The sequence below is a fragment of the Pristiophorus japonicus genome, chromosome 9 (assembly GCF_044704955.1).
Source record: "Pristiophorus japonicus isolate sPriJap1 chromosome 9, sPriJap1.hap1, whole genome shotgun sequence".
NCBI lineage: Eukaryota > Metazoa > Chordata > Chondrichthyes > Pristiophoridae > Pristiophorus > Pristiophorus japonicus.
This window is the reverse complement of record NC_091985.1, coordinates 115,571,970-115,587,475: the sequence shown is the minus strand read 5'-3', so window position 1 is coordinate 115,587,475 and position 15,506 is coordinate 115,571,970. Positions and strand designations below refer to the sequence as shown.

The 15,506-nt window shown below is 44.8% G+C and overlaps 1 protein-coding gene across 5 annotated transcripts in view; it reads left to right on the top strand.

The window, feature by feature from the left end:
• LOC139273181 (utrophin-like) overlaps nt 1-15,506 on the top strand; it is a 476,555-nt gene that overhangs the window by 410,800 nt on the left and 50,249 nt on the right. For all 5 annotated transcript variants that reach the window (XM_070889721.1, XM_070889722.1, XM_070889723.1 and 2 more), the window contains one exon: nt 1,406-1,564. In XM_070889721.1, the coding sequence (XP_070745822.1) occupies nt 1,406-1,564 (159 nt within the window). The remainder of the gene's footprint in view (nt 1-1,405; nt 1,565-15,506) is intronic.

The following is a 15,506-nucleotide window of genomic DNA, read 5'->3' as shown; positions in this document are numbered from 1 at the left end:
CCCCTTCTCCTGCCCTCCCTCCCCTTCTCCTGCCCTCCCTCCCCTTCCCCTGCCCTCCCTCCCCTTCCCCTTACCCCCCTTCCCCTTACCCCCCTTCCCCTTACCCCCCCTTCCCCTTACCCCCCCTTCCCCTTACCCCCCCTTCCCCTTACCCCCCCTTCCCCTTACCCCCCCTTCCCCTTACCCCCCTTCCCCTTACCCCCTTCCCCTTACCCCCTTCCCCTTACCCCCCTTCCCCTTACCCCCCTTCCCCTTACCCCCCCTTCCCCTTACCCCCCTTCCCCTTACCCCCCTTCCCCTTACCCCCCCTTCCCCTTACCCCCCTTCCCCTTCCCTTACCCCCCTTCCCCTTACCCTACCCCCCTTCCCCTTACCCTTCCCCCCCTTCCCCTTACCCTTCCCCCCCTTCCCCTTACCCTTCCCCCCCTTCCCCTTACCCTTCCCCCCCTTCCCCTTACCCTTCCCCCCCCTTCCCCTTACCCTTCCCCCCCCTTCCCCTTACCCTCCCCCCCCTTCCCCTTACCCTTCCCCCCCTTCCCCTTCTCCCCCTCTGCCTCCCTTCCTCCTCTCCCCCTTCCCTCCCCTTCCCCTGCCCTCCCTCCCCTTCCCCTGCACCCACCCCCTCCCCTCCCCCTGCCCCCCTTCCCCTCGCTGTCAGAAACACAGACACAGACAGAGAGATAGAGACACACTGGGCGTGGGCGTGGGGGGGGGGGGCATCCTAGCATGCTGTTGGAAGGCTCCCGGTGCTGCAATCGGTAAGTAGAAAATGTTTTATTTATTAATTTTTTTTGGTTTATTTATTGATGTTTTTATCATTTATTATTGATGATGGCACTTTATTTGTAAAACTGAAGTGTTTAATGTTTGTAAACTTCCCTTTAAACCTCCCCCCCCCCCCCCATTCCCTATGCCTGATTTGTAACCTACGCTTGATTTTCTAAAGTGTAGACAAGGTTTTTTCGAGCGTACAAAAATCTTCACTTACTCCATTCTAAGTTAGTTTGGAGTAAGTTTTCACTGCCGAAACTTTGAAAACAGGCGTAAGTGGCCGGACACGCCCCCTTTTGAAAAAAAAATTCTGTTCCAAAATGAAACTGTTTTAACTGACTAGAACTGGAGCAAACTAAATGCCGAGAATTTGAATTTCTAAGATACTCTGTTCTACACCAGTTGCTCCAAAAAATCAGGAGCAACTGAGGCCGAAACTTGGGCCCTATATTACTGAATAAGGTTTATGCTTTTAAATTGTAATTGAATCAATAAGCTGAATTTATTCATAGTTTACTTTGGCAGGTAGGGCAAGGACAGATGACATCTATTAACAGTTATACAGACAAAGTAAATCATTTATGCATGATAAGAGAGATGTAAAATAAGACTGCAACATTTGTTTCTGGTGCAGTGATGACGAGCACACACTGATCCAACAGTACTGTCAGACGCTGGGGAGAGAGTCACCCATAAGTCAGCCCCAGAGTCCTGTGCAGATCCTCAAGTTGGTGGAGAAAGAGGAGAGGGGCGAGCTAGAATGCATCATTGCCGATCTTGAAGAGGAGCAAAGGTAAACACATTTTATTGTTTACTCTTGCAGTGTTTTTTAGTTATATTGATTTTTCCTCCATCATCTGAAGGTGCAGTTCCCATAACCCTCCAAGTGATCAATATTCAGACACAAGCCTGGACTTGATAGTCTGCATCCCAGAGTATTTAAGGAAGTGGCTCTCAAAATAGTAGATGCATTGGTGGTCATTTTCCAAACTTCCATGGACTCTGGATCAGTTCCTATGGATTGGAGGGTAGCTAATGTAACCCCACTTTTTAAAAAAGGAGGGAGAGAGAAAACAGGGAATTATAGACCGGTTAGCCTGACATCGGTAATGGGGAAAATGCTGGAATCAATTATTAAAAATGTAATAGCGCATTTGGAAAGCAGTGACAGGATCGGTCCAAATCAGCATGGATTTATGAAAGGGAAATCATGCTTGACAAATCTTCTAGAGTTTTTTGAGGATGTAACTAGTAGAGTGGATACGAGAGAACCAGTGGATGTGGTGTATTTGGACTTTCAAAAGGTTTTTGACAAGGTCCCACACAAGAGATTAGTGTGCAAAATTAAGGCACATGATATTGGGGGTAATGTATTGACGTGGGTAGAGAATTGGTTGGCAGACAGAAAGCAAAGAGTAGGAATAAACGGATCCTTTTCAGAATAACAGGCAGTGACTAGTGGGGTACCGCAAGGTTCAATACTGGGACCCCAGCTATTTACAATATACATTAATGATTTAGACAAAGGAATTGAATGTAATATCTCCAAGTTTGCAGATGACATTAAGCTGAGTGGCAGTATGAGCTGAGAGGAGGATGCTAAGAGGCTGCAGGGTGAATGGGCAAATGCATGACAGATGCAGTATAATGTGGATAAATGTGAGGTTATCCACTTTGGTGGCAAAAACAGGAAGGCAGAATATTATCTGAATGGTGACAGATTAGTAAAAGGGGAGATGCAACAAGACCTGGGTGTCATGGTACATCAGTCACTGAAGGTAGGCATGCAGGTACAGCAGGCAGTAAAGAAAGCAAATGGCATGCTGGCCTTCATAGCGAGGGAATTTGAGTATAGGAGCAGGGAGGTCTTACTGCAGTTGTACAGGGCCTTGGTGAGACCACACCTTGAGTATTGTGTGCAGTTTTGGTCTCCTAATCTGAGGAAGGACGTGCTTGCTATTGAGGGAGTGCAGCGAAGGTTCACCAGACTAATTCCCGGGATGGCAGGACTGACATATGAAGAAAGACTGGACCGGCTCGGCTTATACTCACTGGAATTTAGAAGAATGAGATGGGATCTCATAGTAGCATATAAAATTATGACGGGACTGGACAAGTTAGATGCAAGAAGAATGTTCCCAATATTGGGGAAGTCCAGAACCAGGAGTCACAGCCTAAGGATAAGGGGTAAGCCATATAGGACCGAGATGAGGAGAAACCTTTTCACCCAGAGAGTGGTGAACCTATGGAGTTCTCTACCACAGAAAGTTGTTGAGTCCAGTTCGTTGGATATATTCAAGAGGGAGTTAGATGTGGTCCTTACAGCTAAGGGGATCAGGGGGTATGGAGAGAAGGTGGAAGTGGGGTACTGAAGTTGCATGATCAGCCATGATCACATTGAATGGCGGTGCAGGCTCGAAGGGCCGAATGGCCTGCTCCTGCATCTATTTTCTGTGTTTCTTTGTCCAAAATGTGCCTCATCACCCTAAGCTTTACAAATCTGGCCTACAAAGTCTAGGCAACTCAGCTCTGTTTGCAGTTTATTTGAACTTGCCCCTCTCTATCTCTGCAATTCCTCCAGCACGACAACTTCCTCCCAAACTCTTCACTCTACTGATACTGGGTTCTTGTGCATCCTCCCTCCCTTCACTCCACCATTGATGGTCATGCCCTGAGCCTCCTACTCCCCACTCTCTGGAATTTCCTGCTGTAGCCCCTCCCCTCCACCTCCCTTTCTTCTTTTAAGGTACTCTTTCAAATCCATCAGGTCAACCAAGCTATATTGGTCACCCCTCTTAATATCTCCTTTTTTTTTTAGTTCAGCATTCATTTTTGCTTGCGCCTTGGGGTGATATTACATTAAAGGCATTATCTAAAAGCAGGTTTTTGTTACATTTCATATTCGCTATTTTATCCTGTTTGAATTTTGTGGCCCTGAAGGTTTGGAAAAGGCTGTTCTTTGTGCTGCTGTCTCATTGCATCAATCCTCAATCTGAATATTAAGATCTGTTAGAATCAGCAATTTGAGATATATGCAAATTAACAGGAACATGGATTTAAATTTTATATGGTGTCCCTGAAACTCCATGGTACACAGCAATGCAAACCATGATGACAAATATCTTGAATGCACTTGGCCTAGAAGGTGAGTATCGCAGGCTTTTTGACTCTGGAAGCATCAAGAGTCTGAGCCTAATATTGTCTTCTCCATCTCCAACAAGGTAGCAATCATGAAAAGGAAAGCAGGCTAATTTACTCAGCTAAGAACAATGACCACATAATAGATTGGAGATTGATCTTAGAACAGTATGTTAGATGTGGCTTAGTTTATCCCTCCCCACCCTAAAGAAAGCAAGAAAGACTTGCATAGGATTACATAAGATATACAGCACAGAACAGGCTGTTCGACTCAACCAGTCCATGCTGGTATTTATGCTCCACTTGATGCCGTGATCCTTACCAATGGATCCATTACAGACCCAATCCACGTCTGGACCGGGGTCAAGCAGGGCTGCATCATCGCCCCAACCCTCTTCTCAATCTTCCTCACTGCCATGCTCCACCTCACAGTCAACAAGCTCCCTGCCAGAGCAGAACTAAACTACAGAACCAATGGGAACCTGTTCAACCTTCGTCGTCTCCAGGCCAGGTCCAAGACCGTCCCAACCTCTCTCGTCAAGCTACAGTATGCGGATGACACCTACATCTGCGCACATACAGAGGCTGGACTCCAAGTCATAGTCAATATATTTACTGAGGCGTACGAAAGCATGGGCCTTACGTTAAACATCCATAAGACAAAGGTCCTCCACCAACCTGTCCCCGCGGCACAGCACTGCCCCCCCAGTCAGCAAGATCCACGGCGCGGTCCTGGACAACGTGGACCATTTCCCATACCTCGGAGCCTCTTGCCACCATTGTGGGATTTAGTTGTTAGCCTATCCTTTCCCTTTAGGCCACTGCTCCACATAGACAAGTTCAGAAATTGTAGCTACTTATAGCTTATACCTATTTAGCTCAGGTAAATCAGAAAGTAGTTGGAACTATTTAAAATTTCACGCTCCATGTGGCTTTATTTTTTAAGATTATTTTGAATCTGCAGCACAACGTGACATTCAGTGTGAAATAAGTGTGTCAGACATCATGGGCCAGATCTTGCGTTAGTTCGGCTTTTCCCTGCACCCTTCAAAAAATTTTTTTTTTTGTGCTGTAACTTGCTGGAAATGCAAACTTAGAATGGTGCAGGACCAACAGAGTATCTCCCTAACCAATGAGATTTAATGATTGAGACAGAAACAGAGGAACGATGGAGAACGGGGGTGCATTCGAGTCATCATGGGCCGCCCCGACCTGTGTGAGAACACCACCGCAGGTCGGGGCTATAAATAGAGCTGGAGCGCCGGGCCCTGGAACATCATGGCCGAAAGTGCGGTGAATGAGGGTACGGGGCCCAGAAGAACCGATGGCCCAGAGGCCGCACGGGCCTGCCCACACTGCGATATGTGTGTGCACTAGGTCCGTGCAGCAGAGCAGGTCTCCAGTCATCCTCTCATTCTTCTGAATTCCAATGAGTAGAGGCCCAACCTACTTAACCTTTCCTCATAAGTCAACCCCTCATCTCTGGAATCAACCTTGTGAATCTTCTCTGAACTGCCTCCAAAGTAAGTATATCCTTTCGTAAATATGGAAACCAAAACTGTATGCAGTATTCTAGGTGTGGCCTCATCAATACCTTGTATAGCTGTAGCAAGACTCCCCTGCTTTTATACTCCATCTCCTTTGCAATAAAGGCCAAGATCCATTGGCCTTCCTGATCACTTGCTGTACCTGCATACTAACCTTTTGTGTTTCATGCACAAGCACCCCCAGGTCCCGCTGTACTGCAGCACTTTGCAATCTTTCTCCATTTAATAATAACTTGCTCTTTGATTTTTTTTTTCTCCAAAGTGCATGATCTCACACTTTCCAACATTATACTCCATCTGCCAAACTTTTGCCCACTCACTTCGCCTGTCTATGTCCTTTTACAGATTTTGTGTGTCTTCCTCACACATTGCTTTTCCTCCCATCTTTGTATCGTCGGCAAACTTGGCTAAGTTACACTCCGTCTCCTCCTCCAAGTCGTTAATATGGATTGTAAATAGTTGGGGTCCCAGCACTGATCCCTGCGACACCCCACTGGTTACTGATTGCCAACCTGAGAATGAACCATTTATCCCTCCTCTCTGTTTTCTGTTCGTTAGCCAATCCTCTATCCATGCTAATATATTACCCCCAACCCCGTGATCTTTTATCTTGTGCAGTAACCTTTTATGTGGCGCCTTGTCAAATGCTGAACTGTGGAGCCCAGTCATTGAGTATATTCAAGACAGAGATTGTTAGATTTTTGGATATTAAGGGTATTAAGTGAAATGGGGATAGCGCAGGAAAGTGGAGTTGAGGTAGATCAGCCATGATATTGAATGGCGGAGCAGGCTCGAGGGGCCGAATGGCCTACTCCTGCTCCTATTTCTTATGTTATGTTTGATTAAGCTTACTTAATGCAAGACAAACAAATATATTCTCTTTTAGCAAATTATCTCTTTGATGGGCAAAAACAAACTGATATGTAGTCGGACCAACAAGTTGAGACTTACGGTGTAATCATATTCACTCGGCTTCGTATCAGTGCACAACCTAAGCTCCTTTACGCAGATGCTAAATTTGGAGTGTAAATCAAATGTGAAGGCCCAAACTGATTCTGAAGTGAAGCTGCTTCATCCAGCGATCGCTTTGGTGTCAGGTCAGCCCCGACATTGGATTCAATGTACAATTACAGTAGAACTATTGTGTTTGCGCCAAGTAAAACTATTCAGACTCACACTGCAGTTACAGTATGAATGCTCCCCAAGAAAGAACCTTTGGGGAAAAAAAAAAGATACACTGACCTACCTTCATTTCTTATGAGTAAATACTGCCTGGTAAATGGAATCAGGGTTCTAGCCGACCTGCCTGCAAAATAGTGACGACCGCAGGGGCGTAGAGTAGGATTGCCCTCTGATTATAATATACACTGTAGAATTATGGTTTTACTTGGCAAAAGAGTTTCTACTGAAACACTGCAATTTTCTTTCTGAATTATTTTCAGCATAACCTCATATCAAAAAAGGATCCATCTCACATTAGGTCATTGATTAGAAGGCTTCTCTGATGGTTTAGTAGCTTAAATGTGTATCTGGCCTCTGAGTCAGAAGGTCGTGGGTTCAAGTCCCACTCCAGAGACACGAGCACAAAAATCTAGGCTGACACTCAAGTGCAGTTCTGAGGGAGTGCTGTCCTGTCAGAAGTGCCGTCTTTCAGATGAGATGTTAAATCGAAGTCGCGTCTTGCTCTCTCAGGTGAACGTAAACGATTCCATGACACTATTTCGAAGAAGTGCAAGGGAGTTATCCCTGGTGTCCTGGCCAATATTTATCACTCAATCAAACATTACTAAAACAGATTGTACACTATCACATTGCTGTTTGTGGGAGTTTACTGTCTGCTAATTGGCTGTCACATTTCCTACATTACAACAGTGCCTACTCTTCAAATAAGTACTCCATTGGCTGTAACGTGCATTGGGATGTCTGGTGGTTGTGAAAGATGCAATAAATGCAAGGAAAGGATGAACAGGCTGGGTCTCTTTTGAAAAGAGAAGGTTGAGGGATGACCTAATAGAGGTCTTTAAAATTATGAAGGGTTTTGATAGAGTAGATACTTGTGGGTAAGAGCAAAACTAGAGGCCATCAATATAAGATAGTCACCAAGAAATCAATTAGGGAATTCAGAAGGAACTTGTTTACCCAGAGAGTGCTGAGAATGTGGAACATGGTTGAAGTCAATAGTATAGATGTACCTCCAGTGTGCCAGTGCAGCCTTCGGCCCTCAAATCTGGCACCAAGCTCATGGTCTACAGGGCTGTAGTGATACCTGCCCTCCTGTATGGCTCAGAGACGTGAACCATATACAGTAGACACCACAAATCGCTGGAGAAATACCACCAACGATGTCTCCGCAAGATCCTGCAAATTCCCTGGGAGGACAGACGCACCAAAGTTAGCGTCCTTGATCAGGCCAACATCCCCAGCATCGAAGCACTGATCACACTCGACTAGCTCCATTGGGTGGGCCACATTGTTCGCATGCCTGACACAAGACTCCCAAAGCAAGCGCTCTACTCGGAATTCCTACAAGGCAAGCGAGCCCCAGGTGGGCAGAGGAAACGTTTCAAGGACACCCTCAAAGCCTCCTTGATAAAATGCAACATTCCCACCGACACCTGGGAGTCCCTGGCCAAAGACCACCCTAAGTGGAGGAAGAGCATCCAGGAGGGCGCTGAGCACCTCGAGTCTCGTCGCCAAGAGCATGCAGAAAGCAAGCGGAAGGAGCGTGTGGCAAACCTATCCCACCCACCCTTTCCTTCAATGACTGTTTGTCCCACCTGTGACAGACACTGTAATTCCCATATTGGACTGTTCAGTCACCTAAGAACTCACTTTTAGAGTGGAAGTAAGTCTTCCTCAATTTCGAGGGACTGCCTATGATGATGATGATGATGATAGATGCATTTAAAGGGAGACGGAGAAGGGAAGAGAATGTTATGCTGATAGTTGAGGAAAGACTGACGGAGGCTCAAGTGGAGCATAATCATCATAGGCAGTCTCTCGGAATCGAGGAAGACTTGCTTCCACTTTAAAAATGAGTCCTTATTTGGCTGAACAGTCCAATATGAGAACCACAGTCCCTGTCACAGGTGGGACAGATAGTTGTTGGAGAAAAGGGTGGGTGGGACAGGTTTGCCGCACTATGTCCTGGAGTTCAGCCTCTACGTGCACAGACACAGGTGTCGTCTGTGTACTGTAGTTCGACGACAGAGGTTGGGGTGGTCTTGGACCTGGCCTGGAGACGGTGAAGGTTGAACAGGTTCCCACTGGTTATGTAGTTTAGTTCCACTCCAACGGGGAGCTTGTTGACTGTGAGCATGGCAGCGAGAAAGATTGAGAAAAGGGTTGGGGCGATGACGCAGCCCTGTTTGACCCGGGTCCAGACGTGGATTGGGTCTGTAATGGATCCGTTGGTAAGGATCACGGCCTGCATGTCGTCATGTAGAAGGCAGATAATGGTAACGAACTTTTGGGGGCATCCAAAACTTAGGAGGATGCTCCATAGACTCTCGCGGTTGACAGTATTAAAGGCCTTTGTAAGGTCGAAGAAGGCCATGTATAAGGGCTGATGCTGTTCCCTGCATCCCTCCTTGTTTCTTTACAAATGAGACGGATGTATTCGGGAATGGGCAGTGTTAATGTCCCTTGGGGTTGCTCACAAGCAGTCTGATATTTTCCCACCTAGCTTTGTATCATCAGCAAACTTGGATATATTACATTTCGTCCCCTCATCCAAATCATTTATGTAGATTGTGAATAGCTGAGGCCAAGCACTGATCCTTGCGGCACCCACTAGTTACAGTCTGCCAACCAGAAAATGATCCGTTTATTCCTACTCACAAGCTGAATGAATCAAAGCTTCTCTCCATTACTCTAATTTCCTACATTACACAGTAACTTCAAAAGTACTTTATTGGCAGGAAAGTGCTTTGGGACGTCCTGTGGTCATGAAAAGCGCTTTATAAATGTGCTGTATAAATGCAAGACTTACTTTCTTAAATGCAACTCAACATCTACCTTTGTAGAGCACTCCTAATGCATTTTCCACATTCCACACAGTGTGATTGCCTAATTAACGGGAGTAGCACTCCACACTCCGGATGGTGTCAAAATGCACAAACTCCCCAAAGTTCACTGCAGCCTCTTGCTACCTAATTCTACCCATTACCTTGCTGTTGGTGCGTGAAAATTAGCACACTCTTGTGCTAAATTGAAGGATATTTTGTGTTCTCAGCTGGCATTCACTAAGGCCTTGTCTATGCGACAACTAAAACTCTTTTCACATAAGAACCTTAACAAATGTGAAAATAGACTTGCGTCTTATCTGTGTGGGATGGAAGTGATAGAAAGCCATTTTGAAACTATTGCACCACCTCAGTCTTCCAACATGTTTGTTTTTCATTCAAAGTAATTGGGTGGGTTACAGGAGCTTTTTGTCAAACACACAAAAAATTAATTCACCTGCAAGAAGTGCAGAAGAGGCTGGCATTGGTTAGTCAATACGTTGCTGTCAGCAGTGAAACAACTCATCATTAAACGTAGCACCTTCAGAGAACAGGATCAGAGTCGGTTAACTGGGTTTATTACTGCAATGCAAGTCAAAATGCAACTATATCTGTTAGCATCTTCCATATTTGTAATTGAACAAGTTTCCCATTGTTTTTTTTAATGTTCCAGTCAGCACAGTTGCCTGGATTAACCCCTTCCTGGCTAAGCTGTGTGTTGGTTTGTACAGATGTTTGCACCTACATGTCGATTTTTATTTGAGTTGTTGAAAAGCACATTGTAGTTCAGTTAGAATGATCTTCAAATAATTGACAAGATAAGCTTCAAATACATCTACAATTGAGTGTTGCTGCAAAGAGTTTGCGAAATATTGCAGTTCATTCATGAAAAGGAATAAGATGAGTTTTTTAAATGTGCAGATTATTACACTGCAACAGAAACTGCTATTGATAGAATTGTGTTTTTATTTTGTAAGTATTTGGCTGTGTAAAATCCACACCCTTAGACAATCCAAGCAGCACATTTTAAGGCTTACTTGCAATAATTAATTGGAATTAATAATTAAACTAAAAATAATACAATTAAATGCTGTGCTGCAATCTGAAAACAGAAATACTTATATAATTTTTTGAAGTGATACAAGATGTGTCGCAGCAGCTGTCGTGTGCGCTGCTGGTCACACTTATCCTCATTTTGATTGTGCCCGGTGTGCTGTCCTTTACTATTACACTCGATACATCGGTTTATCACTCCAGTTTTAATGGGATTTTATGTCTTTATAACAGATGTTGCTTTCTCCATGCCATCTATGTCAATGGTGTTTTCGTATTCGGAATGTTTCCACTTTGTCCCCAGTTAAATATTGAGCATTTATGATACTTTATTAAAGAGGGTATATCATGCACTTTTTACAGCCTTTAATTGCTGACTTTCTGTAGTTTCTTACTCTGCCCAACACACTTTATTGAAGTTTTTTAAACCAAACTGGTTGTTATGGCATGTTTTACATCTCTCTCCCTCTCCAACTCCTTCTGACCTCCCAATTAACAATACTGGTTCGCTGGTGGACCTGTGTCATAGTTTATCAAGTGCACTCCCATAACATCAGCTGCTTTCTAATTGTGTGGTTCATTGTTTCTAGGAGCACTTCAAACCATTGACAAGTTACCATCTCCCCCTTCATCAAGATGGTGATCTCAGTGCTATGAGTGATTGTACCAAGGGATGTAGTCATAGGAAGGATATTGCTGAGCATGAAGCCTGGGACTGGATCTTTTATTTTTATTTGTTCCTGCAATGGGGGCGTTGCTGGCAAGGCCAGCATTTATTGTCCATCCCTAATTGCCCTTGAGAAGGTGATGGTGAGCCGTCGCCTTGAACCACTGCAGTCGTTTGGTCAAGGTACTCCCATAAGCAGAGCTGGTCTCCAGTCGTCGTGGTTAACCCTTGCCACTGGACCAAGACCTAGCTGTTTCAAGCCTGTGTGGTGGCTGATGTGCAACGACCACTATACGTTAAAAAGATCCAAGCACAGACATCTTCCACCCTTCAACATGTAGTTCGGGACCTAGAATATTGGTCCTTCATTGAAACACCTGTGAACTTTTTGACGTGGAAGCAAGTCATCCTCGATTCGAGGGACTGCCTATGATGATGATGATGATAGTGCTGTTAAGGAGGGAGTTCCACAATTTTGACTCAATGACAATGAAGGAACGGCAATATATTTCCAAGTCAGGATGCTCTATAACTTGGAGGGGAACTTGCAGGTGTTTCCATGTGCCTCCTGCCCTTGTCCTTCTAGGTGGTAGGGGTCGCGAGTTTTGAACGTACTGTCAAAGAAGCCTGGGCGAGTTGCCACAGTGCATCTTGTAGATGGTACACACTGCAGCCACAGTGCGCCGGTGGTGAGGGGAGTGAATGTATAAGATGGTCGGTCGATGGGGTGCCAATCAAGTGAGCTGCTTTGTCCTAGATGGTGTTGAGCTTCTTGAGTGTTGTTGGTGCTACACTCATCCAGGCAAATATAGAGTAATCCATCACACTCCTGACTTGTGCCTTGTAGATGATGGAAAGGCTTTGGGGAGTCAGGTGAGACAGCCGTTGCAGAATACCCAGCCTCTGACCTATTTTTGCCACAATATTTATGTGGCTGGTGCAGTTAAGTTTCTGGTCAATGGTGACCTCCAGGATGTTAATGGCGGGGATTTGGCGATTGTAATGCTGTTGAATGTCAAGGGGTGGTGGTTAGACTAACCTTGTTGGAGATAGTCATTGCCTGGTACTTGTGTGGCGTGAATGTTTCTTGGCACTTACCCACCCAAGCCTGAATGTTATCCAGGTCTTGTTGCATGCGGGCATGGGCTGCTTCATTATCTGAAGAGCTGCAAATTGAACCAAACACTGCAATCATCAATGAACATCCCCACTTCTGACCTTATGGAGGTAAGGTCATTGATGAAGCATTTTTGAAGATGGTTGGGCCTCTAACAATGCCCTGAAGAACTCCTGCAGCAATGTCCTGGGGCTGAGATGATTGACCTCCAACAACCACAACTGTCTTTCTTTGTGCTAGTTATGTCCCCAGCCAGTGGAGAGTTTTCTCCCTGATTCCCATTGACTTCAATTTTACTAGGGTTCCTTGATCTGCCTTGATGTCACGGGCAGTCATTCTCACCTGACCTCACCGTTGGAATTCAGCTCTTTTATCCATGTTTGGACCAAGGCTGTAATGAGGTCTGGAGCTGAGTGGGGTCCTGGCAGAACCCAAACAGAACATCGGTGAACAGGTTATTGGTGAAATTATGCCTTTGTTCCCAACAGGAGCCTCTGAGCCTAATCCCACTCCAGGAAGAACAGAGTGGTGTCGTGAGGTATTCAACAGGCATGTTGCTGAACCTGTAGGGTTACCTTTCAGTTGAAGGGAAGATAAATGTTTTCACATCAGTGTTCACTTTATCGGACTGCTCCAGCAAAATTTCATGCAAGTCCCTTTAACAGAACACCGATGAACTTTACATTCAGAAATGTAAATGTGCAAGGAGTTTATAGTGTAATTTAGATGGGGACTCCATAATTACTAATCCATTTGAAAAGGGATCCTTTAACCAAACACATTTTGAGAACCACTGGTCTAAGGTATCCAGACAGCTTGCTTGTCATAAGCATAACTGTATAGATGCTTTGGCCCTGCTGAGAAAGTGTTCTTCAAACAGCTGAGGAAACTGAGGCTGGGTTGACAGCTACTGGAAGGCATTGCCTGGAGGCTGTGTATGTGATCACAAACTCACAAGTCTAAGGTTGAGTGCCTAAATTGGATTGTGGAAAGGCAAACATTTGCTGCTGAAACTCAGAATCTGAAATTGGTGAACTGCCATTCAAAGTGGTGGTATGTGTTTTTGTGGTCTGGTCAGCAGGATGCTGGCAATGCATATATGTATGTAATGGTGAATTGTTCTGCTCACCATGCTGGAGTGGCTCCTAGTGCCTGCCGTCTGCTTTAGTTCAAATCCATGCTTGTCAGTTCGTCAATAATCAACAGTGTCCCTCAGAGTAATGCAGACCTATTTAGAGCTGGTATTGATTTAGCCAGTCTGCTGCAAAGGATTGATTTAGTTCCAATCTCCCAGTACCAGGCATGTTGTAAACTTGACTTCACATACAATCTCCCCTTCCTGCCCTTTGAGAATAGTTGTTAGTTGGTCATTAGTCCCTGTTTAATCTTGCATCACTCTCTTACCCACTAGATTTTCAATCCATTAACTACGGTGGAAGAAAAACTAGCCCATGTCAAAGCAGCCTTCAAATCAACTTAGTTTCCAGTGTTGATACTCTTGTTTTTAATCTTCAGTTTAAGCACCACTCAATTACTGTATTTATCATTTTGATTGGGTACTTTGGTGTCCATGTAATTTTTATGCAGTCACTGCAATGCAATCAATACAACAAAACAAAGTTCATAGTGAGCGCATAGAATTAGTAGAATCTGCGATTAGAAAATGATATAGATACAGTTAAGTAGAATCTAAACCGCATTCACAACACTATTGGTGTTGTCAGGATTAACAGAATGATCCTCTTTTTAAAAAAAAAACTTTAAGAAATTAATTATAACTGAGCTCAAAATGTATGGTGTCACTGTAGAGTGTCATGTAAGAGGGCTTGAAGGTAAATCGTGGAACAAGAAAAGGTCACTCAATCTTTCCACAGACCAGGTGCAATCTACCCCATTATTGATTATGCCCCACCCATTTACTCTATTGAGGGAAAATTCTGCAGAAATATTCCCTCATCTCAAAAGATAATCAAATGAAACTTGGATATTTAAACTATTCCCAGATCCACCCTGTCTTGCCATGGCTGATAACTCTCCATGGATAGCAATTTATGTATGACCTTGTGTTTATCTGCATTAAAAGCAACCTGCCATTCTATATGCGCCTATTTTAATGGGTTCAGATCACTGCTGCTTTTCTCTCAAACGTTTTAACTTATTACCAAGCTATATGGTACAATACATGTTTGAATTTGTGTGTCAATAGTAGGGCCTGTTTGGAACTCCACTAGTTAATGTCTTGAGATAGAGATATTTTCCATTTATCATCATCTGTTTATTACAGGGTAAGGGGTCGCCCCTTCAGAATAGGGGGGTTGCCCATTTAGAACTAAGATGAGGAGAAATTTCTTCTGAGGGTTGTAAATCTGTGGAATTCATTGCCCCAGAGAGCTGTGGAAACTGGGTCATTGAATATATTTAAGGTGAAGATAGACAGATTTTTGAACGATTAAGGGAGTGAAGGGTTATGGGGAGCGAGCAGGGAAGTGGAGCTGAGCCCAAGATCAGATCAGCCATGATCTTATTAAATGGCGGAGCAGGCTCGAGGGGCCAAATGGCCTACTCCTGCTCCTATTTCTTATGTTCTTATTACCAAGCTAATTTTAAATTCAGCTAAATAATTAACATCAGCCTTAACTTTCTTTTATAAGCCTCACATGTCAAACATTCTGTATTTATCATCATCATAGGCAGTCCATTAGAAGCGAGGAAGACTTGCTTCCACTCTTAGCATAAGTTCTTAGGTGGTTGTGCAGTCTAATACCAGAACCACTGTCTCTGTCACAGGTGGGACAGGCAGTGGTTGAAGGAAAGGGTGGGCGGGGAGTCTGGTTTGCTGCACGCTCCTTACGTTGCCTGTGCTTGATTTCTGCATGCTCTCGGCGACGAGACTCGAGGAGCTCAGCGCCCTCTGGATGCACTTTCTGCATTTAGGATGGTCTTTGGCCAGGGGACGCCCAGGTGTCAGTTGTGATGTCGCACTTTATCAGGGAGGCTTTGAGGGTGTCTTCGTAACCCTTCCGCTGCCCACCTTTGGCCCGATTGCCGTGGACGAGTTCCGAGTAGAGTGCTTGCTTTGGGAGTCTCGTGTCTGGCATGTGAACTATGTGGCCTGCCCAGTGGAACTGATCAAGTGTGGTCAGAGCTTCAATGCTGGGGATGTTGGCCTGGACGAGGACGCTAATGTCGGTGCGTCTGTCCTCCCAGGG